Source organism: Copidosoma floridanum, unplaced genomic scaffold, assembly GCF_036245765.1.
Source record: "Copidosoma floridanum isolate Cflo_tuat_1 unplaced genomic scaffold, Cflo_Japanese_pri ptg000027l, whole genome shotgun sequence".
NCBI lineage: Eukaryota > Metazoa > Arthropoda > Insecta > Hymenoptera > Encyrtidae > Copidosoma > Copidosoma floridanum.
The window spans coordinates 10,687,749-10,710,988 of record NW_028321904.1 but is presented as its reverse complement, the minus strand read 5'-3'; the positions used below and the strand labels follow the sequence as shown (position 1 = coordinate 10,710,988).

The following is a 23,240-nucleotide window of genomic DNA, read 5'->3' as shown; positions in this document are numbered from 1 at the left end:
CCTAAAGAAAAAAAAAGCGTTTTTTTCAGAGTCCGATTTCGGCATCAAAAATTGAAAAATTTTACTTACTCCAGACATTGCATGATAGAATAGGTCTAGACGAAGAGATTAAGCCTTGAAAAGTCGCTCCATCATAGTTTCCTGACGTCAATTAAAGTTTTTACAAAAGGTGTTTTTTTTTGAAAAAATGCGATATTTCGAAAAATTTATAATATTTTCCCCTTAAAAAACCTGAAGATTTGTGAACCAAAAACTTATAATTTGACCAGATACCAACTTTAAAATCTTAAAAGAAAAAGTTATTAACAAATTTAAAAAATACGATTTTCTATGGTTTTTTCAAGTTTCCTCAGCAACTACGCATTCAAATTATATCCAACGTGCGTTAATCAATAGGTTTTTTAAGATCTACAACTTTGTCATTTAACTTTTTGGCATTGGAGGTTAACTTTTTTTTCAAACGCGAAAAAAGTGATTTTCGGACTTTCATGAACTTTCTAGGTTAACTCAGCCACTGAATAACCGAAAAAACAAAACGCTATGTTTCTTGAATTATTTTCTTTTATATCAACGTATTTTTTTTTTCTGCTGACACTAACGTCAAATTTAACATTGAGCCTTCGTAGATTAATTGGCCTAATGTCACTTTTCTAGGTCTTTGAGAATTTGTGAGCACTACCTATGATCTAGGCTCTTTAACACGACCGGCTGGGATGATTAATTACTTGAATTATATTCCTTTCCATTCGGTAAAGTTAAATAACGTATTCTAGTCAAGAGGTAGCTTGACTCTTCAGAATCATTTATTGCTCTTTATACGCTTTTTGATTATTTTTGTAGAAGGTTTTTTACCTTTAGGGTGAATGCACTTTTTAAAAATTATTTGCTCACGTTGTTTAAATTTTAAATCTTAGAGTGTAATACTTATTACTTTATGTGATAAAAAAACTGTAAAAAAAAATTTAATAAATAAAATTTTGCATTATTTAATTGTTTCCCATTAATTGCCTTATATATTTAGGGAGTAAGAGTGCAATTTAAAAGATATTCAGCATTTAGAAGTCATGAGAAACCACCAATGTTCTGCAAATACTAACAGAAAAAATTAAACATCAATGATATGGTGAATGGAACTACTCCTGCGATGAATTTCTATTTTAAAGTAAAATGTGATTGATATTTAAATGTCCAGTCAATAGAAAGTAGACCTTTGAATAAAATTCCTGGTGGTACTAAGAGAATATTTAAAATAACTGCTAAGTTATCCATTAATGAGAAAAAAAGACTATTTAATACAATATTTATCTGTTTATAAATGATTTGTCAATGAAAATTCACGGAATGCTGGAGCAATACGTGCAGATAGAGGATCCATATAAGCTTATAAATTTTCTGATAAGTTCGAAATACCTATGTGATTAAAAAACAACAACAAAAATCAGGAAAAATTAATTGACCAATTCATGAGAGATGTAACAAAGAGCAGTTGTATTCATGCTATTAAACTGGAATAAGATATGCTTAAAAATTTGGATGATCTGGAGAAAGTAAGTTTTTGGTCAATATGTTATCCTGTCAATCATTTTGTTCAATTAGGAATCAGTTTACGTACAAACATTTTTTCATGCCGTAATAAGCTAGCTATAACATTTTGCATGGTAGTCATAAGAAAATGAAGTTTTCACAACTTTATCTTAACAAAGAAACGAAAAAAGTTTTTTTTTTAGTAATATTACAAAATTATCCTCTTGTTACATCATTATTGTTATGTGTACGTACAATAAAACATATACATAATCCTATCATAAAAGTTTTATGGCCTTACAGTGAAGCCTCAATAGCATTGGCTACTCACGTCCAGCTTACGTTTGATTGGTTTTCTCTCAAGGATGTTAATTTCGGACCTGCTAAGTGTCTTAATGTTTTGACTTTAAATATATTTTACAATTTCACCTTGTAAATTTAATATTAATCTAGCCATAAAAAATTTGATATAATGAGAATTTATTTATAGTAATTAAACTATCTTGAAACTTAAATTTATCTTGCATAATTAATTAGTGGCACTTTACAATGGATAAAAAAAGGAAATAATTAAGGTGGAAAGGATAAAGTCAAAAGCTGGATAGCTGTCTTGTTCGTTTAAACAACTGAACAAGATAAATGTAATACGGCAGATATCAGCAACTACATCTACAGTCGACAACCGAGTATCTGCCGCAACGAGCAATGTACCAGTAAGTATTACCAGGTTAGAAACTTAGTGAGGGCCACTTTAAATGCAAGCATAAGGTGCTGACGTAGACTGAATTATTTCAAGACACGTGAATCAGTGTGCAGAGGATGGAAACCTGTCTGCTTACTCCTTGTACTTGAGCAGTGTATTCGAAGAGAAGATTTGACTGAAAACTGATTATACAACAAATGAAAAGACGTGATTATGTGATCTATGATTTTTTTCTATTTTTAAAATTCACACTTGACAAAGAAACGATAGATTTGACAAAGCCTTATACCAATTGAAGTTTAATGCGTCGGACGATTTTGTTTTACAAAAAAAATTCTGTAATTTATAAGCATGACTCACAAAAAGCCTCTCATATTTTCCAAAAATAGTCATTATAATTGTTAAACAATCCGCAAGCCTAATTGTCCCAGAATCAGATTGATATTTTATTTCTTACGCATTGACTGACCAAAACTTAAGATAGAAAAAAACACTTCACTTTCAAATAGTGAGAATACAAACTAATAATCAGTTGTATCATACATTGTTTTTTCCCAATGTTAAGTCGATATTATAACTTATTCCAATTCGATGCATGCCCCAACTTTCTGTCTTAACTTTGCAAGAAAAATTTAAATTCATGGAGTTAGAGTAAAAAATAACGAACATTAATTAAAAAATATTCCTAGTTCAACTTTGAGATGTCAAAAACTTTTATTTTTATAAAGAATTCCCACAATTCCTTCGCTTTCATTATGAAAAACTTTAAACCGTTGGAAAAAACTTTGAAATTACTTGATTAATGAATTTCCAGCTCAATTATCACGGAATATCATAAATAATTATTTTTTAAGACATGCATCGTTAAATTATTTTTCTTGCTGCAGACACGTTTGACTGCTTAAAACTTGATATAAAAAATATAAAGATTATAATCTAAAAGTTGAGTTAGTAAACTGACTTGATGAACAAAGTTCTAGCTTCATTATGATAAAATATTATTGATACTATCTTATTCGTAACGTACATTCTTAAATTATTGATTCTGCTGAGCAAATCAAAAAGTGCAATAGATTACTGATATTTGTAATGTACAGTCACTATTTTAAAAGTTTTAATTTGAAATGTGCTTCAATTTTGTTAAAAAAATTATGTTTCGAAGGTTGATTGTAAGAAGCAACAAAAATTTATTGGATCAGTTTCAAAATTCGATTTAGAGGCTTCAGAAAAACACACTATTTAAAGAAAGTCTCCAAAATTTTTAGGTTTGACTTGAATAAAGCCTCGAGCAGAGCATCGATCTCTAAGTACGCGTGCTAGCCTGCTAGCTAGAGATATTTGAGGGATCATGAATTCGATTCCTGTCTAAAATAAGAAAGATTATCTTTTCAGTCTTTTCAGACTGAATGAGTATTCACAATGCTGAATAACCACTTATTAATTTTCAAAAGAAGTAGTCAATTTTTTTAGAGATATTTGGACCTTTAGGATCTGCCTTTTCAAAGGAAAAGCCAGCACTTGGCCAGCTTTTAGCAGAAAGTTACTGTTGGTTATAAAAAAAAATGGTACAGCGAGTAAGATAATTTAGGGTAAGATAATATGGAGGTAGATAGATGTCCCGCAAGTTTAGAAAAACTACGCACGGTTGTTTTGGTTTGTAAAATAAGTCCTGCCTTGCATGTTGACATTTATTTAAAAAAAATTATTTTAACTACTATGAAACAAATATTAAAGTCTGGAAGTAAAAGAAAAAAGAAGGTTGTAAAAGATCTGAAAAATTGCGTTCAGCTATTTCAAATGATTCAAAACAACTACTCTCTGTTTTTTTGAACTTGTGGGACGTTTATCCACCTTCATGTAATCACACCCTTATTGGAAAAATATCTTTCCATTAAATTTGATAACAGCTGAGGTATGTTTGAGACAATCACTGTGCCCTATACATAGTACCCAGTAGGATAGAAAATTGAGTCGTTTCAGGGGAACTTTGCAAGTGGCCCGCATGAAAGACTCACATACATGGGAAATAGGAGTGTAATTACAAAAAAAAATCACAAAAAGGTACAGATTAGAGACATATATAATGTGCAAGAACCCTTCAGTATACGTTTAGTCTTAAAACTACTACTATGGAGCCTTGAGTGTTTAATCCAAAAAGTCACTTTAAATCAATAAAAAATTACCACAGAATAGTGTCATCTGACTACGTCAGCAGTTATTATTAATGTATTACAATACACCATGTAAATTACGTTTGCCTTCGCAAATCAAAATTTTTTTCTACTATTATTGAAATTGGAACTAAACTGACACACTACTTACAAATGAAAATTTACATAAGGTCATGAATTTTAGAATCTCTGAGAGTAAGCTTTTATAAGCTTTTCGACTGCAACGCCCCCCATGATTCTATCCTTAAACACTATGGCAAATATTCGAAGCTCTGAGAGTAGGCACTTGAGATCCGATCCCACTGAAAAATTAAGACAGTTGGGGCAAGATAAAAATTACTTAATCTTTTTCTTTGTGTTCTGAAATTGTCGTAATTATAAGTAATACATAATTCACGAAAGTACGTGTATTCTTTATTCTTCCTCCTTCTGTAAGTATAAAAATTAGAACTAACTTTTGAATTTGTTTTCTGTACACCATGCTAGATGTTTACATAAAGATGGAAAGTGATATCATTCTTAAGATATTTTGCCATTGCAAGTTTATTAGTCTCTAAATAAAAAAATGTTGATTTCTAATTTTTTAATTTTTTTTATTTTTTTCTTATACTTGATTCAAGGAACTGTGTGTGTAACTTATCAGATTATGCCTACTGCTATAATAGTATGGCTGTGACACAACGACGTCAAATGACTTTTTGTTTTTAAACCTTGAAATGTTTCCATTTTAATAATTTGTTGAAAAGAATCATTACAAAAAGTTATTTTAATTATTCTAATACTTAGTTTTTAAGTTTTAGGGATTGCAAATATTTTTTTTTATACGTAAAATACCATAAAACATAGACGGAAATAGCTTTAACAAAACCTTTTTCAAACATTATAATTAATGTTGCAGGATAATTACGACACATTGGGTACTTTAAAGCTGATAATAATAAATGTAATAAGACCGTACGTTGATTGTATTACAATCACGAAAGATCTGTGCTTCTGAAAATTTTTTCTTATACTATTAGTGTACATGAGTCATAATGATTTATTTACGTGATTTAAAAATATTAATGTTACGTGAAAAAAGTTTTTTTTTCTATCATCAGATCTACAACAATGTTTTAAATAAGTTAAGAATCCATTTTTCTTTGCAGGAGTGTTTTTGCTGCCGAGAAAGTTTCTTAAAAGATCGAGTTATTTCATTAGATCATTGTTACACTTTTGATGGAATCAAATTACGTAATGAAAAAGATGCAGAAATGAGACTTAAGATAAAAGAACCTGTTGAGTGTACCTGTACTAAATGTGGAGAATTTAAATAAAGTTTCTTACATATTGAAATTATCAAATATTAAGTAACTCCCAAAAGTTTTTTTATTCTTATTCAGCTTTAGCTGCTGGGTTCCTATTCCTTGTGGCGTAAAAATTGCTTAACAATTTTGCAAACTATAAAATGACTAAATATATTGTTGAGTAAAAAAAAAAGATGGCTTTTTAATCGCAGGCACTTTAATGTACGAACTTATTTATTTTCCGTTCCTTTAAGACATACACTGAAAAGATATATATTTTACAAAAACATGCTCATTTTTCATCCTCATGTATATCAGCTTGCTTTTAAGCAATTCAATTATACCTTTGATAACAGTGTAACATGCGAAGGCTGGTTGGTGAAACATATTTTACTTGTAATATTGGGCATAAATTTAAATATTTCCATTGTTTATACTACCTTGAAATTCGTATACTAGTTCAACATTTCAAATGTATATCCATGAGCTACTGCATGAGTCACGTGTGTTTGTTTTAATTTTTTTCCTCCTAGCATGGTGGTGGAGATAGTGCGATACTGTATCAGTGGTAAAGCCTTGTGCTGTAAAATGGGGCCCATGCGTTAAATATATTACCTTGCAGTGTGCTCTCTCTTTCTGCATACTCAAACGGAATAACGTGCTTGCTTATACGTTACTCTTGTACAAGCACATGCATACATGCACGATTGTACGAATACACGTGCAATGGCACACATTCAAATGCGACGTACGCATGCACAAGCGTATGAGCTCTTACACGTGGTTATATAAGTATATTGATAATCCTAAATTATTATACAGACAGCAACATAGCTTAGCGTACAAAAAATGTGTAAATGCACATGCCATTATTGCGAAATCTAGATCTCATTTTTTTTCTGTAATATGCGAACCCTCAAAAGCTTAGTTGGTTAACCATCTTATTGGTATAAAATTAGTGTTGTTTTTGGTCTGTTTAAGACTTAAACTTTTAATTTTTTATTTTAATTTATAAATTAATGTTATCTATTTTTATGATTTTTAATTATTGTAAGTAAGTCATAAGAAAAAGTTACGTATAGGTCATTTAACATAATGTGTTATTTTGTAACATTTATTGATATTAATTTAACTTTAATATGTACAAGTAAGAATCCATTTTTTTAGTAAGTATGCTATATGTAATGCACAAAACAGCTTTTTGTTTCCGAAATAATGTTGTGTACGTGTAAGACATATGGTTAAAAAGTTATCCTCAATTTTTTCCAAGGAAGGATAAATTATTGACAAAACATTAGATTCACGTGTTAAGACTAAACTAACGTTTTCGGCTTCACGAGTATTACTCACATAAATTCTTTTGCGATTTTCAGCAAGAGTAGCAAGATGATACTTTATATCATTTATTGTAATGTCACAATCATACTCCTTAAGACTATGCACTTCTAGCGTCTGATGATTATTATATAATTTCACATTGTGTGATAATTCATTATAAACGCAAGGTAGCTTCATTATCCAATGCCTAAAAATATTTCTTTGTAATCGTAACACTGCAACTTTTTTCAGTACGTAATTTTCATCCGCATCGCGAAAGCCTTGAATATCTATGACGAAAACCATGATATTAAAACTACTACACTTTTGTATAACCTTTATTTTCAGAAAAAGATTTTCCATTTGATGAGTATCTATCAGTTGCGATTTTTTTCAAAAATCAAAGCAGCAATTTATTTTTCTTCTCCTTGTCGTCACCGGTAACAAGGGGCTTCTTCTCCTCTTTGCTATCGCTTTAACCACTTTTCCACATTACGACGAACTATAGAAAATATGTTGAGCAACCACTACTTATAACTTCTCTTGATCAGAGCTAGTGAAATCTTCCCATTCCATTTGAACATGAAAATTTTTTTATTCTTTTAATATTGTGAATGAATAAAACACACATGGATTCATACGAACCAGTATAATGTGAGCATGCTCTTGCCAAAGCTGGTTGCTCAAATTGTGGATAGTCTGACATATTAGTAACCTAAAAATTAAATGGCTCGAGACTTTTTTTCTTTATCCCACCAATCACAATAATATTTCAAGCATTATTCAGATTCTCTCGATGAACGTTGCCAATTTCTGTCTAGTTTATTCCACCTGATTGCCAATCTAGTCCATGATAGTTGAGCTCAAGCCATAAATTTAATCGTTTTCATTTATAACTTAGCTTATGCCAAAAAAATGATGGCTTAAAGAGAAAAATACGTATCTTAACATTTTTATTATGCGAAAGAATTGCCAAATCTTTTAACACAGGGTCATTACTAGGCTTCTTGAAGCCCTATATGTCTACTACGTACTCCACCATGATTGAGACTTACTTGAATGACTGATGCTAAAGTATTTTCCATATAGAACTATCCCCAGACAAGTCTAGACAAGTTTTTTCACGTCTCCACTTACAGGATTGTATCCAACTATGCGATTGTGTGAAATTAGACAACATGCAGCTGCTCCTATTGAGAAGTTGTTTATGGACGCACATTTCCAAACGCACATTGGCTGCCACGCTTTTCAAAGCTTTATTTTTGTTTTGATCAGTCAATAACGATGAGGGGTATGTGTGTAATAAAATCTATTTTACGAAGCATGGGTTCTATTCCTTTACTTTAGTATGAATTTTGAAAATTTGTATTCATTCTATAGAATAATGCGGACTGACTGTTGTCATTATTGGAATTAAAATTACTGTAGGGATAATACTATAAGTTCAGAAATAATTTAACATTGCTTATACCACAATGATCAAAGTAGCTAGCATTTATTGCTTTTTGACCTTTACGATTTGTTTGAAACCACTAAGTAAGGTTGCATCGTCTTTCAAGCTGATTTATTGTTTTGACAGTCCAAACGTGTTTTGAAGTTAATGGGAGGAGAGGATACCCATACAGCTCTCAATTATGGAAAATCATAGATATAGGTCGGTTTTTTGCAATAACATCAAGCAGGATAATTTTTTGCCCATCTAAGGCATGAGTATAAAGCATAAGCCACTCTTTACAAATCAATAAAATTTTAAAATCCTCGTAAGTATTATCAGCAGCTGTTTGTAGGACTGCATTCAGGTAATTCCTCGATCTTGTGAGGATCAAGTAATTATTTTCGCTTGCAACAACTTTATGATAGTCTTCAGCAAAGCCTAGTATTATGCTCAATGGTATGGAAACGTCAAAATAACCTGCATCATAAATTATTCGGCTTGTCTTTGCAATATTTAACCAGCTAGCGTTTTCTAGCATTGAACTGGGGCAGTGCGATACCCATCCGTTCATGAATGTTGTATGCCAACACTTTTGCACTTATCTGTCTTAATACCGACAAATTCGTAGCGTATTTCTTCTAACAAATGGCAAATAGAATTAATAATTAACGTAATTCATCTAACTACAGCATCATTGGTCAATGTAAGCCTCCCACAAATATGTAGAGCACTGTACGAAGGTAACAGACATAAATCATGATGTTGAATCTATGGTCCACAGTATTAATAACGTGGCATATGTAGTTCTACAGGTAGACTATTAATTAGTCGGTTAATCATTCCACTACATTTTCTTCGGTCAATGTTCAAGAGCTCAATTGCAAATGATACTTTAATTATAGAAAGACCCTGTTTATAACTTAAACAATCAATTATACTAGAGTTTTTTTGCAGACAACATAAGTTTTATTAACCAAAAAATAAAACTTCCCGTCGAAAATTTTGACATACATGTTAAAGAACAGGAAAAAGTAAAATAACATGATATCTACTCCCCGACACAATTCAGAATGTTTTTTGTGGCCCGTCAAATTGCGAAAAAATAAACAGTTTCCTAATGGATTAAGATAGTGTATATATTGACTCAAAATCACTGAATCCTCCAAAATATAAGTTTTTTAAGGAGCTATTAGAATCTATTAAAAATATTCAATTTTTTTTATTTAGTGAGTATAAAGTTGTAATATCACCAGACAATGTGTTCCGAAATTCTATCATAATTTTTGATTATACAGCGTGTGAAAATCTAGACAATGTTATAGCATTTTTGTATATTTTAAACGTCAGTTGTTACTATCTGTGTTAATCTTACGCACAAGTTCAAAAATATTTGGTTCAGGATGATGTTAATATAATGCCAATATTTAGACGATCATGTTAACATGGACATAACTTTTGCCGAATTTTAAAGCTTTTGCATAAAATGTTGGAAAGACGAAAACCATAGATTTTTCGTGATAGATAAGGATAGAGATGTTGAGAAGGGTAGATATAAGAAAGTGTTTGAGTGTTTCGTTATAAATATAACGCACACACCTTAAAATTATTTTAGTCTTATATTATTCAGCAAACAGTCAAAATGGTCGATTTCGTCGAAAAAAAAAGTTCTTTAACTGATTGAAAAGTCTAGAGAAGCTATAAGGCATTAGCATAGATAGTTAAAAAATGAGAGATCAAATTTCGACAAAACTATCGATAAAACATTTAAACCAATCGCCAATTCTCTTCAAGAAATTAGTAAAGAAAGTCATAGGAATACTACTTTTCAAGAGACTATACTCTTAGTTGATCAAAAGAAGCTAGATGAACGCCTGCAGAAAACAAAACGATGTGCTCATAAATCCTGACTGTTCCAGTTATTCATTATTTATTTATGATACTAATGCTCATGTTTCTAGTGATGGTGCTACCAATCTAGCCAAGCATACTTTCTAAGCTGAAACGTCTGAAACACCTATGAGTCATAGCACTGATGATGTCAAAGTTTCTTTGAATAGTACTTTAGGAGGCTATGCTACAGCAGTTAAGTATGATGACACTGAACATGATTCATCTGATAATATCAAGTTGCATCTGTAAATATTGGATCAAAATAACTTGGACCAACTAGATCAAATTTAAGGTGTACGAAAAGACGATGGAGATTATATGCTAGGTAATTTAAAAATACGTTTTAAAAATAATTAAATTCAAATAAATAGTAAAAAATATTCTATTACTGTTGGATTGATGGAGCTGTTAACTAAAAAATATTTTTATAAGTATCTTATCACGAATGAGGATTTCATTAATTATTATCTTCTTTTGTAAACTTTGAGCGTACATAGGAGAAAACTGACAAAAAGGCTAATGTACAAAATCGGAATAGTTCAAAATTAAACAAAGTAATAAAACCAATGTTTAATAAGGTTGTTGCAAAAAAATTAGGCAGTGCATTACAACAACTAAAAATTTCTCGCTCAAATACGCAAACATACTATGTATATTGGGATGGTCTCCATGAGTTAGTTGATCACCTTTGATTGTTGGTTGCTGAGAGATCAGCTGGTTACCTTAGCCACGCAAATGAAGTTCATTTGATCATCGAGAAGTTGCGAGAAGGTGGTATTATATATTAAGCTGATAATTAATCTTGACTTCAGTATCAGCATGAGCGTTGATGTATTCGGACGTTAGTTGGGTAAAACTAAGGTTGGCAGCGTTCGAGGCCTTCTGGGCATTGGATACGGACTTACTTCAGATGGCCAGAATAGTTTTAATAACGAGAGATTGTACAATTATGCAAAACCGATACAGTTTCAGGACGCAGTAAGTTATACTTATTTGGATGAAAGACTTCAAATTATTGTGTAAAAAACTGACAACATTTAAACTGCCCAGATAACTTAAAAAAGGATTTCTATTCTTTCGGGCTTTGACAACAACTGTTAATCTAGAAACTTAAAAAATGGAGGGGATTGTTAAAGAACTTCACAAGCTCACTAAACGTAACTGTCCTTGTTGGAAATTTAACATGCGTGGCTTAGATGTGACTTAGCGAGCAGATCTTGTTGAGATGCAACCCTACGATCATGAGAATAAAGGCTATAGATGTACGCTTACTGTAATCGACATATTTTCCAAGTATGCATGGGCTGCTTTGGTAAATAATAGAACTGGTAAAAATATAACGGCAGCTATAAAATCTATATTAGTTGAAGGAAGAGTATCAAAAAATCTACAAACTAATCGTAAAAAAGAATTTTACAACTGAAGTTCTTAAAGGTCTATGCAAAAGTGAAGAATTAACTTATACTCTACATATAGTGATCTTAAAACATCAATATGTAAGCGATTCAATCGTACAATTGAATGTGCTATGTAGAAAAAATTTAGCTTACATGGTAGCTATAAGTGGATTAATATTTTACCTGAGTTGGTTACAGCATGTAATAACCACAAACACCAAACGATTGCGATGAAACATTATGATGTGTCAACTGCTAATAAAGAGGAGGGTTTGGAAAAATTGACACCCGTGGCAAAATTGTAAGTAAAACATAAGTTTGAAGTAGGTGACAAAGTTCGAGTGAGAAGTTCTAAGCAAGTTTTTAAAAAGGTTTATACACCTAATTGGTTGACCGTGGTATTAACTATTACAAGAGTGCCACTAACTTACCATTTGACGGATTACCAACAGCAGCCGAACTTTAGGGGCTTCTATGAGCAGGAACTGCAGAAGACTAAGTATTCAGATTCATACCTTGCTGAAAAATTCTCCGTCAACGTGGTTGGGCTTTGACAAAACTTATGATAGTTGGATTAATGCTATTTAATACTTTGTATAGAAAAGAAAAGAATTTTTTTCTAATAAATAAAAAAAAAAAAAACATGAATTATAAACAGATTTTTTATTTTTCCATCCCGATATGCCTAACAAAATTCAATATGTACACCATTACATTTTATAAACAATTCCATCTTATTTACTACGTCAAGGAAGCTGCTATATACACTATTTTTTTTAATTAAATTGACTGATACATGTTCTGGTAAAAATATTTGAAATTCTTCTTTTAACTCCGCAACAATTTGGTCCTCACTAAATTTGGTTCTCACTGTCTTCAGCTTTGTTACCATTAAACTTTCGCCAACTAGTAACTCGCTAATTTTTCTGGTTGCAAGAAATCCTCCGCTTGCTTATTTATTAAGTGCTTTCAAATCTGCCATCTATGAGGTAAATTGAGAAAGAACTAAACAAATTATACCAGCTTATTAATAAAGTATTTTTTATAACTATACAGAAAAAGTAACATTTCTTAGTGTAAAGCAAATGCAATATTTTACTTTGGTCCAAATGTATTACTTGTAGCAAATTGAAATAATGAAAAATTAAAGTGAATAGTTTTATTAACGTTATAAAAAATATTAGTATAAAAATAAAATTTCAAAGTACCTTAAAACTAAGCTTTCGTTTTTTAAAACAATTTTTTTGGGCAGTTCTGCTAACTCCGAAAATCTTTTGTGACTTCTTTCTAGCTTCTGCACACTTTCTAAATTAATTACCGATACTGCTGTCACTTTAGGGTGCTGGTTGATGTTTTCGATTAAACTGATCTGCAAAGGTTGCAGTTTTCCTTTTAATAAGGAACCCCCTACCACTTCAAGTAATTTTTCCACAATCAGTTGATCAACATTCATCTCTTTTTGTCTTGTTATTTCTTTTTACATGATTTTTTACACCCTTTTTCCTCTTTTCTTGTTTTTCATACCTTATTGGTTCAATTGCATTGCTTCCCAGATGATAATGAGTCAATCATATAGACTAACTCTCTTCCACTTGTGACTTGCGCTTTGTTTTTTTTTAGTCACGTACGCATTTAACTTGCTGCTGCACGTTTTTTCATCCGTTTTTGAAAAATTTTCTAGAATATTCCATTGCTCAATATTTTCTTCTTGATTAGTCATTTCTTCAAAATTTCTCTTTTCATCATCCTCACCTTTTTTCCATCCACTATATTGTAATGTCTCCAAGGTAATGTATCTGTATAAGTGGTAAAAATATTTCGCTTATTATCATGGGCACTTAAAGCAGTTTTGTTTTGCTTCTCCATATAAATTTTATGATGGCAAGATCTAATTTTCTTGTTGAATTAACTGTTCTCACCTTATATTTTTGCTTATATCATGCAAGCAGTTAATGTTATTTTTAAATTTAATAGGAACTTTTACAACGTTAGTTTTAACACCCTTTGCTCTCTTTATTCCATTTTTATTTTCCATTAAAATACTGTACATTTTACTTCTCAGGCTGACAAATTTTGATATAAAACTTTTATTGCACTCATCTTTTATGAGCCCAACAACTTTTTTGTTTTTTAAGGATATCGTAAATTTATTATTTTTTGGATAATCTAATGTATTAAATTATTGTGTGTCAGCTTTCATCATTTTATAATTATCATGGTTTGTAATTTCATAGATAAAACTGTCTGTATCAGTATAAAGTAATTTGCAATTATTCCTTAGCATAGAGAGTATACAGTTATAATAAAAGCGATAAACATGAGTGTAAGATAAGTCCAATAGGTATGGGCTTTTCTATTCGGTTTTTTGTACGTTGCAGGTGAATGGCTACAAAATTTTCATCGAAATATCGCAGCTGTCAAAATTAGGTTTTAAAATATACAATATCTCTTATCGTATCATTAACTCCAACGATTTAACAGCTTAAAATCTATACGTTTTCTATCGCTTTATCAAAAATTGCATTATCAAACAGTTTGAAAAGAATTTTCTCAAATTCATTTCTAGACTTTTTTTTTGATTACCATTCAAGTCAACATATTTTTTGAGCCATGCACGCTGCCAAAATTTCAAAGCAGGATGTATTTTTGTGACTCGTTATCCATATATATATCCATTTATAGCTTGCTTAAGATCTTCGTAATGCAGTACATAAATTTGATTAGTATACAATATTGTTATTAATTTTATCTGTTTTGATCATCGAGCTGCAATATGATCTTAAAATGAAATCTGAAAATAAATATTAATTACTTTTAACGTAACACATTACATTATTTGTACGTAAGTAATATTAGTTGTACTTAAATATATAACAACTTACGTTTGTTTTTTTAAACATAGCATCCCTTATAAGTCCCAGTGTAGTACAAGAGTGGACTGGATCTAATTTTTATTTTTTTAAACAATTGTTTCAAAAGTTTTAAAAAATTTCTGTCAATAAAAGCACATTAGTTTTGAGATATAAGTCTGAGTATTCTTCAACATTTTTAATATTAAAGGTTTTCCATACAGTTTTAGCCTATACATAATCCGCATTACTTATATGAGTGACATACAACGTACTGTAAAAATTCTTTCGAGAAGGGAGCGTAGTTTCTTTTAGTTTTTCATACAACGACACATAACCGTATGTAAATGTACCTTTTCTTTTAAGCATGTTAATTTAGTCTGAAGAGTAAGCATTATCTTGACTGAAGACATACTCTTAAATGTTATACTTCTCCAAATAAGATGCCAATTTATTTGGAGATAATTATAAAAATCGAAACGAGTCAATTAAATGTTAGTTGATGATTGGCCCTTCAACATATTTTGTAAAAGAAATATACTTTTCTTTTGTTTCAGGAATGACTTGTACTCGTTTAGAAAAACAAGTACCGAGTTCTTGTATAAATACATGTACATCATAATTACTTAGATTATGAAAAACTATGAATATGGATCGAAAGTCTTGGTACTTGTTTTATCCATTTATTTTGCGCAGGTCCTCAATATCAAAACAATAAAAATAAGGTTTTAACTGTAAGAAATGAATGTTTAAACAAGATAAATGTATACTACTTACTCTCCAGTTAAATGACAATGGTCATGATTTTTGTTAATATTCATAATTGCTTTTTCACGTATGTGGCACCTATCAGCATCGAAAAAATCAAAATCTTCCTGACCAGTAAGAGGTATCATTGGTACTGGATTGTAATATATGCTTTACAGCTCCAAAGCAAGATCATCCATGTTTTTTGGAAACCAAAGAGCCAAATTTCCGTTCCTTTCATTGTCTTATTTTATCTATAAAACATCCATCGTGATTTAGCATTATCAACATGGCGCTTTTTTATTTTCCTATTACTATTTATATCTGCGTAGTAAATTTCTATGAGCAGCAGATTTACATATTTATTTTATTTTGCTATAGAATAAAGGGATAATGTTTTGAAAATTTTTTTTCTCTAAAAGTTATGCAGTAATTGAAATATTATTTCGTTTTTTTAAATTAAGGAATCCATTTGGGTTAAACAGGGTAAGTAATACCGATAAAATTGCTACTATTTTCATATTTTATGTAACTAGAGAATCGATTTGATCTATTACGCGTAGAATGTAAAGCAGATGAAATGACTGATTAGAAGCACTGTTGATCTGTATTTTCAAAGTTTATACAAGCTGAATTTTTAACAATAGAAGGTGGAAGTTTAATACAAGAACTTTTATTTATTGTACAATATTTAATAATATTTACAAGTAAATTTAAAATGGAGCACAGGGTCCATCTAGAGTCTCTCCACTGAAACTTTTGAACTTCAGTGCATATAGGAATCCGTACATTCATTTCAAACCATCCATGCAAGTTTGTTGTATGAATGCACTTAAACTAAGTATTAAAATATTTGACTCCAATAGTCTCTACATCGCTCTCAACTATAGCAAACTCATCTGAGAGTGCAGTATAAATTTTCAGAGTATGCTGTTGATTCAAAATTTCTTGTACTTTTGGAACAAATTTTTTTTTGCAGACTTCAAAAATGTCATTACATCTAAATGCTGACTATTAGCAATTACAACGGTTTGTATACGATTTCTTAATGCACTATTAATTTCTCCCCACTTGATACTCTCCGCATCTCTTTCAGCACATGTTGTAGCAATTTCTAACCCTTGTACTTCTAATTTTTTACAAAATGTTGCTAGAAAAGTTGATCTAGACATTCAATATTCAATAGCTTTTTTAATGTGTAATGATAACTTTCTGGGTTTCTTGTAGTCTGAAATACTTTTAAGCACTATTTCACAATTATCAATCAGATCTTGAATACTAGTTATATCATCATCATTTAACAAATGTCGATATTCTAGTCATACTATATCATAAAAAATGACATAACGTCACACAGAATCGGCATTCGCAACGTTAACGAAAAATTGGTCCATGATGCTGATTGTGAGCGGTAATTTACTAGACTGACAGGATGCTTCACTCTAAACTTTATTCATAGCAGTTTATCTATGAAATTATGTAAGAGGGGGGACAACTAGAGGTTACATAATAAGACTACCATCGAATGTATACAAAAAATTGTGCATTTACATTGGTGTAGAAAAAAATCTTCATCGATAATGTTAACTGTACATATTTTTCTAAAGTACACTCCAGCAACGTCTACATTAGATATTTTTCTCGAATCCACCCAAATTCTCCTGAATCACATGCCCACCACATCTCTTTTTGTATCAGTTAAGCGTTGCGAATGTTATATTAGGATGTTGTATGCTTACATCATATTCTTACATTTCCCATTTAAATGTTTATAGAACCAAGTATAAAGAGATTAAAAGTAAGATAATGCTTTTGTAGGAAAGCTATTTAGTAAAGGAGCGTATTTTGTCTTATTTATGGGTAGTTCTTTTACAAATCAAACACCTTTCTTCCAGGGACGGTCCGAGAGAGTTACCTTTTGCTAGCACGTTTCTGACCTTCACATTTTTTGTTTGGCTTAAAATTTTTTATGGGTTCTATGATAAAAAAAATTTACTTTTTTCTTCAGATAAAGAAAGTTAAAACCTTTAAGGTTTCATAATTTTTGCCTTGAAGACTCATTTTTAACACTCATAACTCTGGTTCCTTTTAAGCTACAGTGAATGTTTTTCGTTCATTTTTAGTAAGTTTTAAGACAAAAATGTTTACGACAAAGTTTACCAACGATTTCATATTTTTACTAACAATTTAACTACTTCAATAAATTTTTAAGCATAGTCTCTAAAATTTAACGATTATTTAATACAACCATCGTTTTCTTCGTCAAATTTTTTCTAAAAAACATGTTCTTACTTAATGGAGAAATTATTATTACTGGCAAAGATACATGAATTTATGTCGTATCGGCACGTGGGCACCTCTGCACGCCTCTCCTTCTAATCCTACATCGTTTTTCTTAATAACCCTTAAGTCAAGTGTCACGATTATGAAAAAGTATTACAAATTAACTACGTCAACTCAATGTATGAATAACTGCTGAAGCTTTACTTTAAAGTATTGGCAATTTTTGTCGTCTGTGCATCTCAAAAAGTGTTTAAAAAATTTGAATACAGCTGAAAGTGACATAATACTAATTATACGACATGAGATCTATGGAGTATACGTATTTTTTTATCAATTTCTGATGCTTCTAATCATGCTTTATTCTTTACAGCAGGAAGATTAACTAGAGTCATCTAACGAGGTATCTGATGAACAATTGAGTAGGAAAAAAACTTCAGGATCTTTAGGTGAAAACAAAAAGTTATTGAATGACAGTGTTAATCATTTAAATAAAGGATTGCGTTTATCGGGACGATCAACTATTAAAAAGCGCTAACTCAAACAAATACGTTACTCTCAGAAGAAAGTTTAAAAAATGACTGAGACTATCAAACAAAAAGTTTTTCATCTAAACATCGACGATCCAGATGATGTTGATAAAGCTGATGATGGTGTCGCAATTTTAAGAACCTTACAAGAAAGTTCTAACACTAGTACTGGCCAATGATATAAAGTAATAATTTAATAGTAAAAGGCACTTTACAATTCTATTGCATAATATCGATCTCGCTTCAGCGACTAGAGGCAAAAATGTTTTCATTAAATGATGAAAAAACAATTGTAAAAATCTTTAAATCGATATTAAGTTGATTATAAGTCATGTTTAAAAATAAATATAAATATGTTTTTTCGCTTACTCACATGTTATTATTTTGATAACCATTAATGTTATTCAGAAAAACGATGTAGAGTTGGAAGGAGAGGCGTACAGAGGTGCCCGCGTGCCGGTACGACGTGCCATGCTACATAAAGTAATGTATCTCTTCCAGTAATAATAATTTTTCCATTAATTAAAAACATGTTTTTCATAATAAATTTAACATAGAATACGATGGTTGTATAAAAGAATGGTTAAATTTTGAGGACCATAGTTACAAACCAATTTAAACATTTAAATTATTAGTAACAATATGAAACTGTTTATAAATATTGTTGTAAATATTATTTTCTTAAAATTTACTTTATTATCTTTAAAATAAAAAAAAGTTGTCCTTGAATAGGTATATTTTTTTTTTTAATAGAATCCATAAAGAAATCTTCAGCGAAAGAAGAAATATGTTGGTCAGATTTGGCCTCATTCTGTTCAGTTTGTAATAGTATTACCCATACACAATAATATCACGTATTTATGTAATGCCCTTAGGGTTAACTCCACCAACATGAGTCTTAACCATGTTCAGACCACATGCCCATCAGATTTTTCTGCTTCTTATTACTTAGCGAAAGAGTCCTGTAAAATTTTTGAAAATAACTTGTACGCAAAATTAATAGCACTTGAGAGATGTTTTAGAAGTATTCTAAATTTTTAAAATTTTCAGTAGAAAATCCTTATAACAGTCTCCCTTTTCATACTACCGTTTTTTTTAGCAAATTGACACTGCTGTTTTGAGGTGTACATAAGAGAACTACTTATGGTGGAAAATTCATTAACTGACAGTTCTTTAAGATTTCGAAGTCGTATTCTAGCAGCATGGAGAATCAGAGATATTTTAACGAGGCGTCTGCGATGTTACACTACATGTTAGATGGGTTTTTGCAGCATTTAATCAACTCATAACCAGAATTACAGAATATGCAAGATGTCATTCCACTTAATGTTCTTGGTAAGTTTTTATTTTATTTGTGTATGTGATGCCAGAATATTGGAGTATTTGTGTAAATATTTTTTTATTGTTATAGAGCCTGAACCTGTAGTAGGATGCAATTTTTTGAACGTGCCAGGTGTTATTTTATCCACTATCTATAGTAAGTTTTTATATTTACTAAGTAGCAAAATAAGTTTGTAAAATTCGTTTTTTTTAATTTGTTTTTTTTTTTATGTTTTAAAGCTGCATGACTAATCACTGCAAAATCCACTACCTATGACGGTCAATAACGTAGAGAGGTTTCTACTTATTAAATATGTATACTAAGCAAAATAAAATACAGTTTACATACCACATCCATCAACACCGCCACCAGCATGCCCAAATCCCCCATCCACGGAGACATTTGAAGTCCAGTCGCCAGTAACCTCTCCACAACAGTCTAGGACGATACTGTTGGTGGATTTGACTAAGTCATCTCCATCGTCACTTGAAATTTTGAACAAGGTTAGCTGTGGTGTTAAGAGAAATTGAAAAATATGCTAGGAAAAGTTAAACAAGGTTCGCTGTAAATTATAGCATAAGAAACGTAATGGAGAACATATATTAAATTTGTAAAATGAATTTTATAAATTTATCTACTTGCATACGTTCGGAGAATGGTTATGGTTTAAAGATGTTATATAACTAACACATTATGTTTTTATTTAATTTACTGATATGCAACCCTTCCTTATTACTTGCTTACAAGAATTAAATATTATAAAAGCAATAAAATTAATTTATAAATTGAAAAACAAGGAATTAAAAGTTTTAGTTACCAGTAAAATGGTTAACTAACTGAGCTGTGGAGGACTTGCATATTACAAAGTACGGATGTAAGATCTTTATTCCACAATAACGGTTTGTACATATGCAAATTTTTTGAAGGCTAAGCTATGTTGCTACCTCTATAATGATTTAAGCCTATTAATAGACTAATCTTATCTCGTGTGAGAGATCATGTGCTTGTGCATGCATGCATATAGCTCGCGCTTACATAAGTACGCTCTCGCGTGTATGCGTACGCTTGCGCCTGTACGCGTGCCCTCGTACGAGAGTAACGTATAAGCGTGCATGTTATGGCGTATAAGTGTGAAGGTGTATACGCAAGCGTGTGCATGAGAGGTTGAAAATAAATACATACACACACATTCATAGAGCGCTTGAACCCTCGTCTAATAGCAGGAAAAAGAGAGAACACTCTGTAAAGTAATATATATATATATATATATATAATAATTGTATTGACATATGTGAGTCTCAGCCCCCCACTCCCCCCTCCCCCCTCAGCTCCCACTCCATTCACATAGTTATTTGCTTGTTTTTACGTCATTTTTAATCAAATTATATTTAAATAACCTCCCCCCCACTCTCCCCTGCCCCTCCTCAGCTCCCCCTCGCTTCCCTTCCACCTCCCACCAAAAAATACTTATTTATAGAATATTTTACCATCTGAAATGTTCAAAAATATATGTAATTTAGTATTTAAGTTCTACCTCGTTTTTAAGGTTTTCACGTCACTGATCATAGGTCCCCCTCTGTCTATTCTCTCCCCATACTTACTATATGTCTCTGAAGGACTATTGTTTGTTTAGCTTGTTAGAACTTTTACATTTAGAATCTTTTTTTGGTCCATGTGTACTTTACCCAAATATAAAGTTCTTAAGGACTTTATTTACAAAAAGACAGAATTCAGAAGCAGGTATAATTAAAGAGACAAACACAATTAAAGTTTTAAAACCATATTTCATTCTGTTAATTTAATGTTGTGACATTTTATGTGTCGTTTTAACCCATCCCTTATTTAAAAACCCTTTCTACATTTTTCACATATTTTTCTTTCATGATTTTAATGAATTTACCTATGTCTGTTTCAATGTGACAATTTTTGAAGTTACATATTTTTGAATTACTAAAAAATTTTTTGCTAAACAACATTTCCGACTTCTGATTTATTCTTGGATTCAATTTGAATAAAAATCCTTTTTGGATCCTTACATCTTGATAAAGCAACATATAATTGTCAATATATAAGACAAAAGGTTATGATGATGAGGTGCCAGTATTCAATGTTATTTTAGGAATATAATCCTTTTTTTCTCCCGTTGTTATTTCTGCTTCCATATTATACTTGAATAATTTTGTTATTCTTAATCTTGTGCCATTACAAAGACTGTCTGATATACTTTAATATCTTATTAACATTACTATAGCATTTATTTTTAATTTTAATTCGTGTGGTGGAAGAACTTCTCTGATGTTATTTAAATTCTATTGGAAAATTAATAATTATGTCATCATCTGTTTTATCCACTCCTTTGTGAGTCACGTATTCTGCTGTTGTGAACTCATTCTCAGTCTGCATTGATAATTACACGAGTAATGCTGTTATTTTGTCTCTTTAATCTGTTAGTGGGGGGTTGGTGTGCGGAGCGCACAGTGGACATCAGCCCCACAAGTAAATATATATATATACTAGTCCCCCTGTGCACACGGCGCGCCAACCCCCAATTTTTGAATATTTTATAAGAAATACATTTTTATAATTTTTGTGTATTTATTTTTACTTCTTCATAACTTTTTTAGTTACACAGTAAAGTAATTGTTGGAAAGTTATATTACCACGTCAGATTTTTAAAAAGAATTTGTGATTCCTGATACATTAAGTTATCTTTGAACATTCAAGTTACTGTCTAAAATAAAAAAACACGTAAACTTTTTAATAAAATCCATTATTCTATTTATGTTAATTAATGATATTAAACATATTTTTACTTACAGTTTTAAAAATTACCATAAAATTTCGATCTTTGTGTTTACCCTAAGGAAGTTCCAGACACATATCCTACAGAAACGATTTTGAATAAGCTTACGCATTTCTTAGATCCAATGGTTTTTCCCCTATTTTTTCTTTTAGAAGATTGAGGGTGGAGTACAGGTTACTTCAAAAGTTATTCTAAATCAAACAAAAAACTTTCTATGTTGCAATATTTACGCAAATAGACTGTCCTACTGACCAGATGATAAAAATTTTAGTCCCTTATTATACGGAAGAAGGTTAACTCAACAATTTTTCATACATTCATACATCATGATTGAGCATCATCGTTTAAATTATTTGAGATACAATCAAAAAAATTTAAGAATAGAGTGTTACGAAGGATTATAAGATGCGATAGCCAACAGTGCATCAAATTCATCTTACAATTTTGAAACAGAGGAAAAAATAGAAAATCTTTCTATACTACCTTCTACGTGTATAGAAAGTCCGAGATACATGCAGAAACATTATCAAGATGCAATGGCTATTATGAGAAAATGCGGTACACCAGACTTATTTAGTACAGTGACATGTAATCCTTAATGGAGAGATTTGAAGCTTTTATTATCTAAATTTCCAAAAAATACAACACCAAATGGTATTCCAAATTTTACAGCTTGGTTATTTCACACAAAATTACGATTAATTTTAGATGACATTATTAAGAAAAATCTTTCTGGTGAAGTATTAGCATACGTTTACACTATTGAATTTCAAAAACGTGGTTTACCACATGCACACTTATTAATAACATTACATCCTAATGAGAAAATCATAACACCTGAACAAATTGATAAATTGATTTTGGCTAAAATTCCTTCGAATAATATAACATTTACAAAATTAGTGATTAAACACATCCTTTATGCCCCTTATACAGATAAAAGTCCATGTACAAATAATTCTCACAAAAAGTGTACAAAAAATTTTC

The 23,240-nt window shown here is 30.7% G+C and overlaps 1 protein-coding gene across 1 annotated transcript in view; it reads left to right on the top strand.

Annotated features, from left to right (window-relative positions):
* Positions 1 to 5,714, top strand: part of Pburs (bursicon subunit partner of burs) — a 318,093-nt gene extending 312,379 nt beyond the window's left edge. Inside the window, exon 3 of the mRNA XM_089595699.1 lies at positions 5,547 to 5,714. Within this exon, the coding sequence (XP_089451825.1) occupies positions 5,547 to 5,714 (168 nt within the window). The remainder of the gene's footprint in view (positions 1 to 5,546) is intronic.
* The last annotated feature ends 17,526 nt before the right edge of the window (positions 5,715 to 23,240 follow it).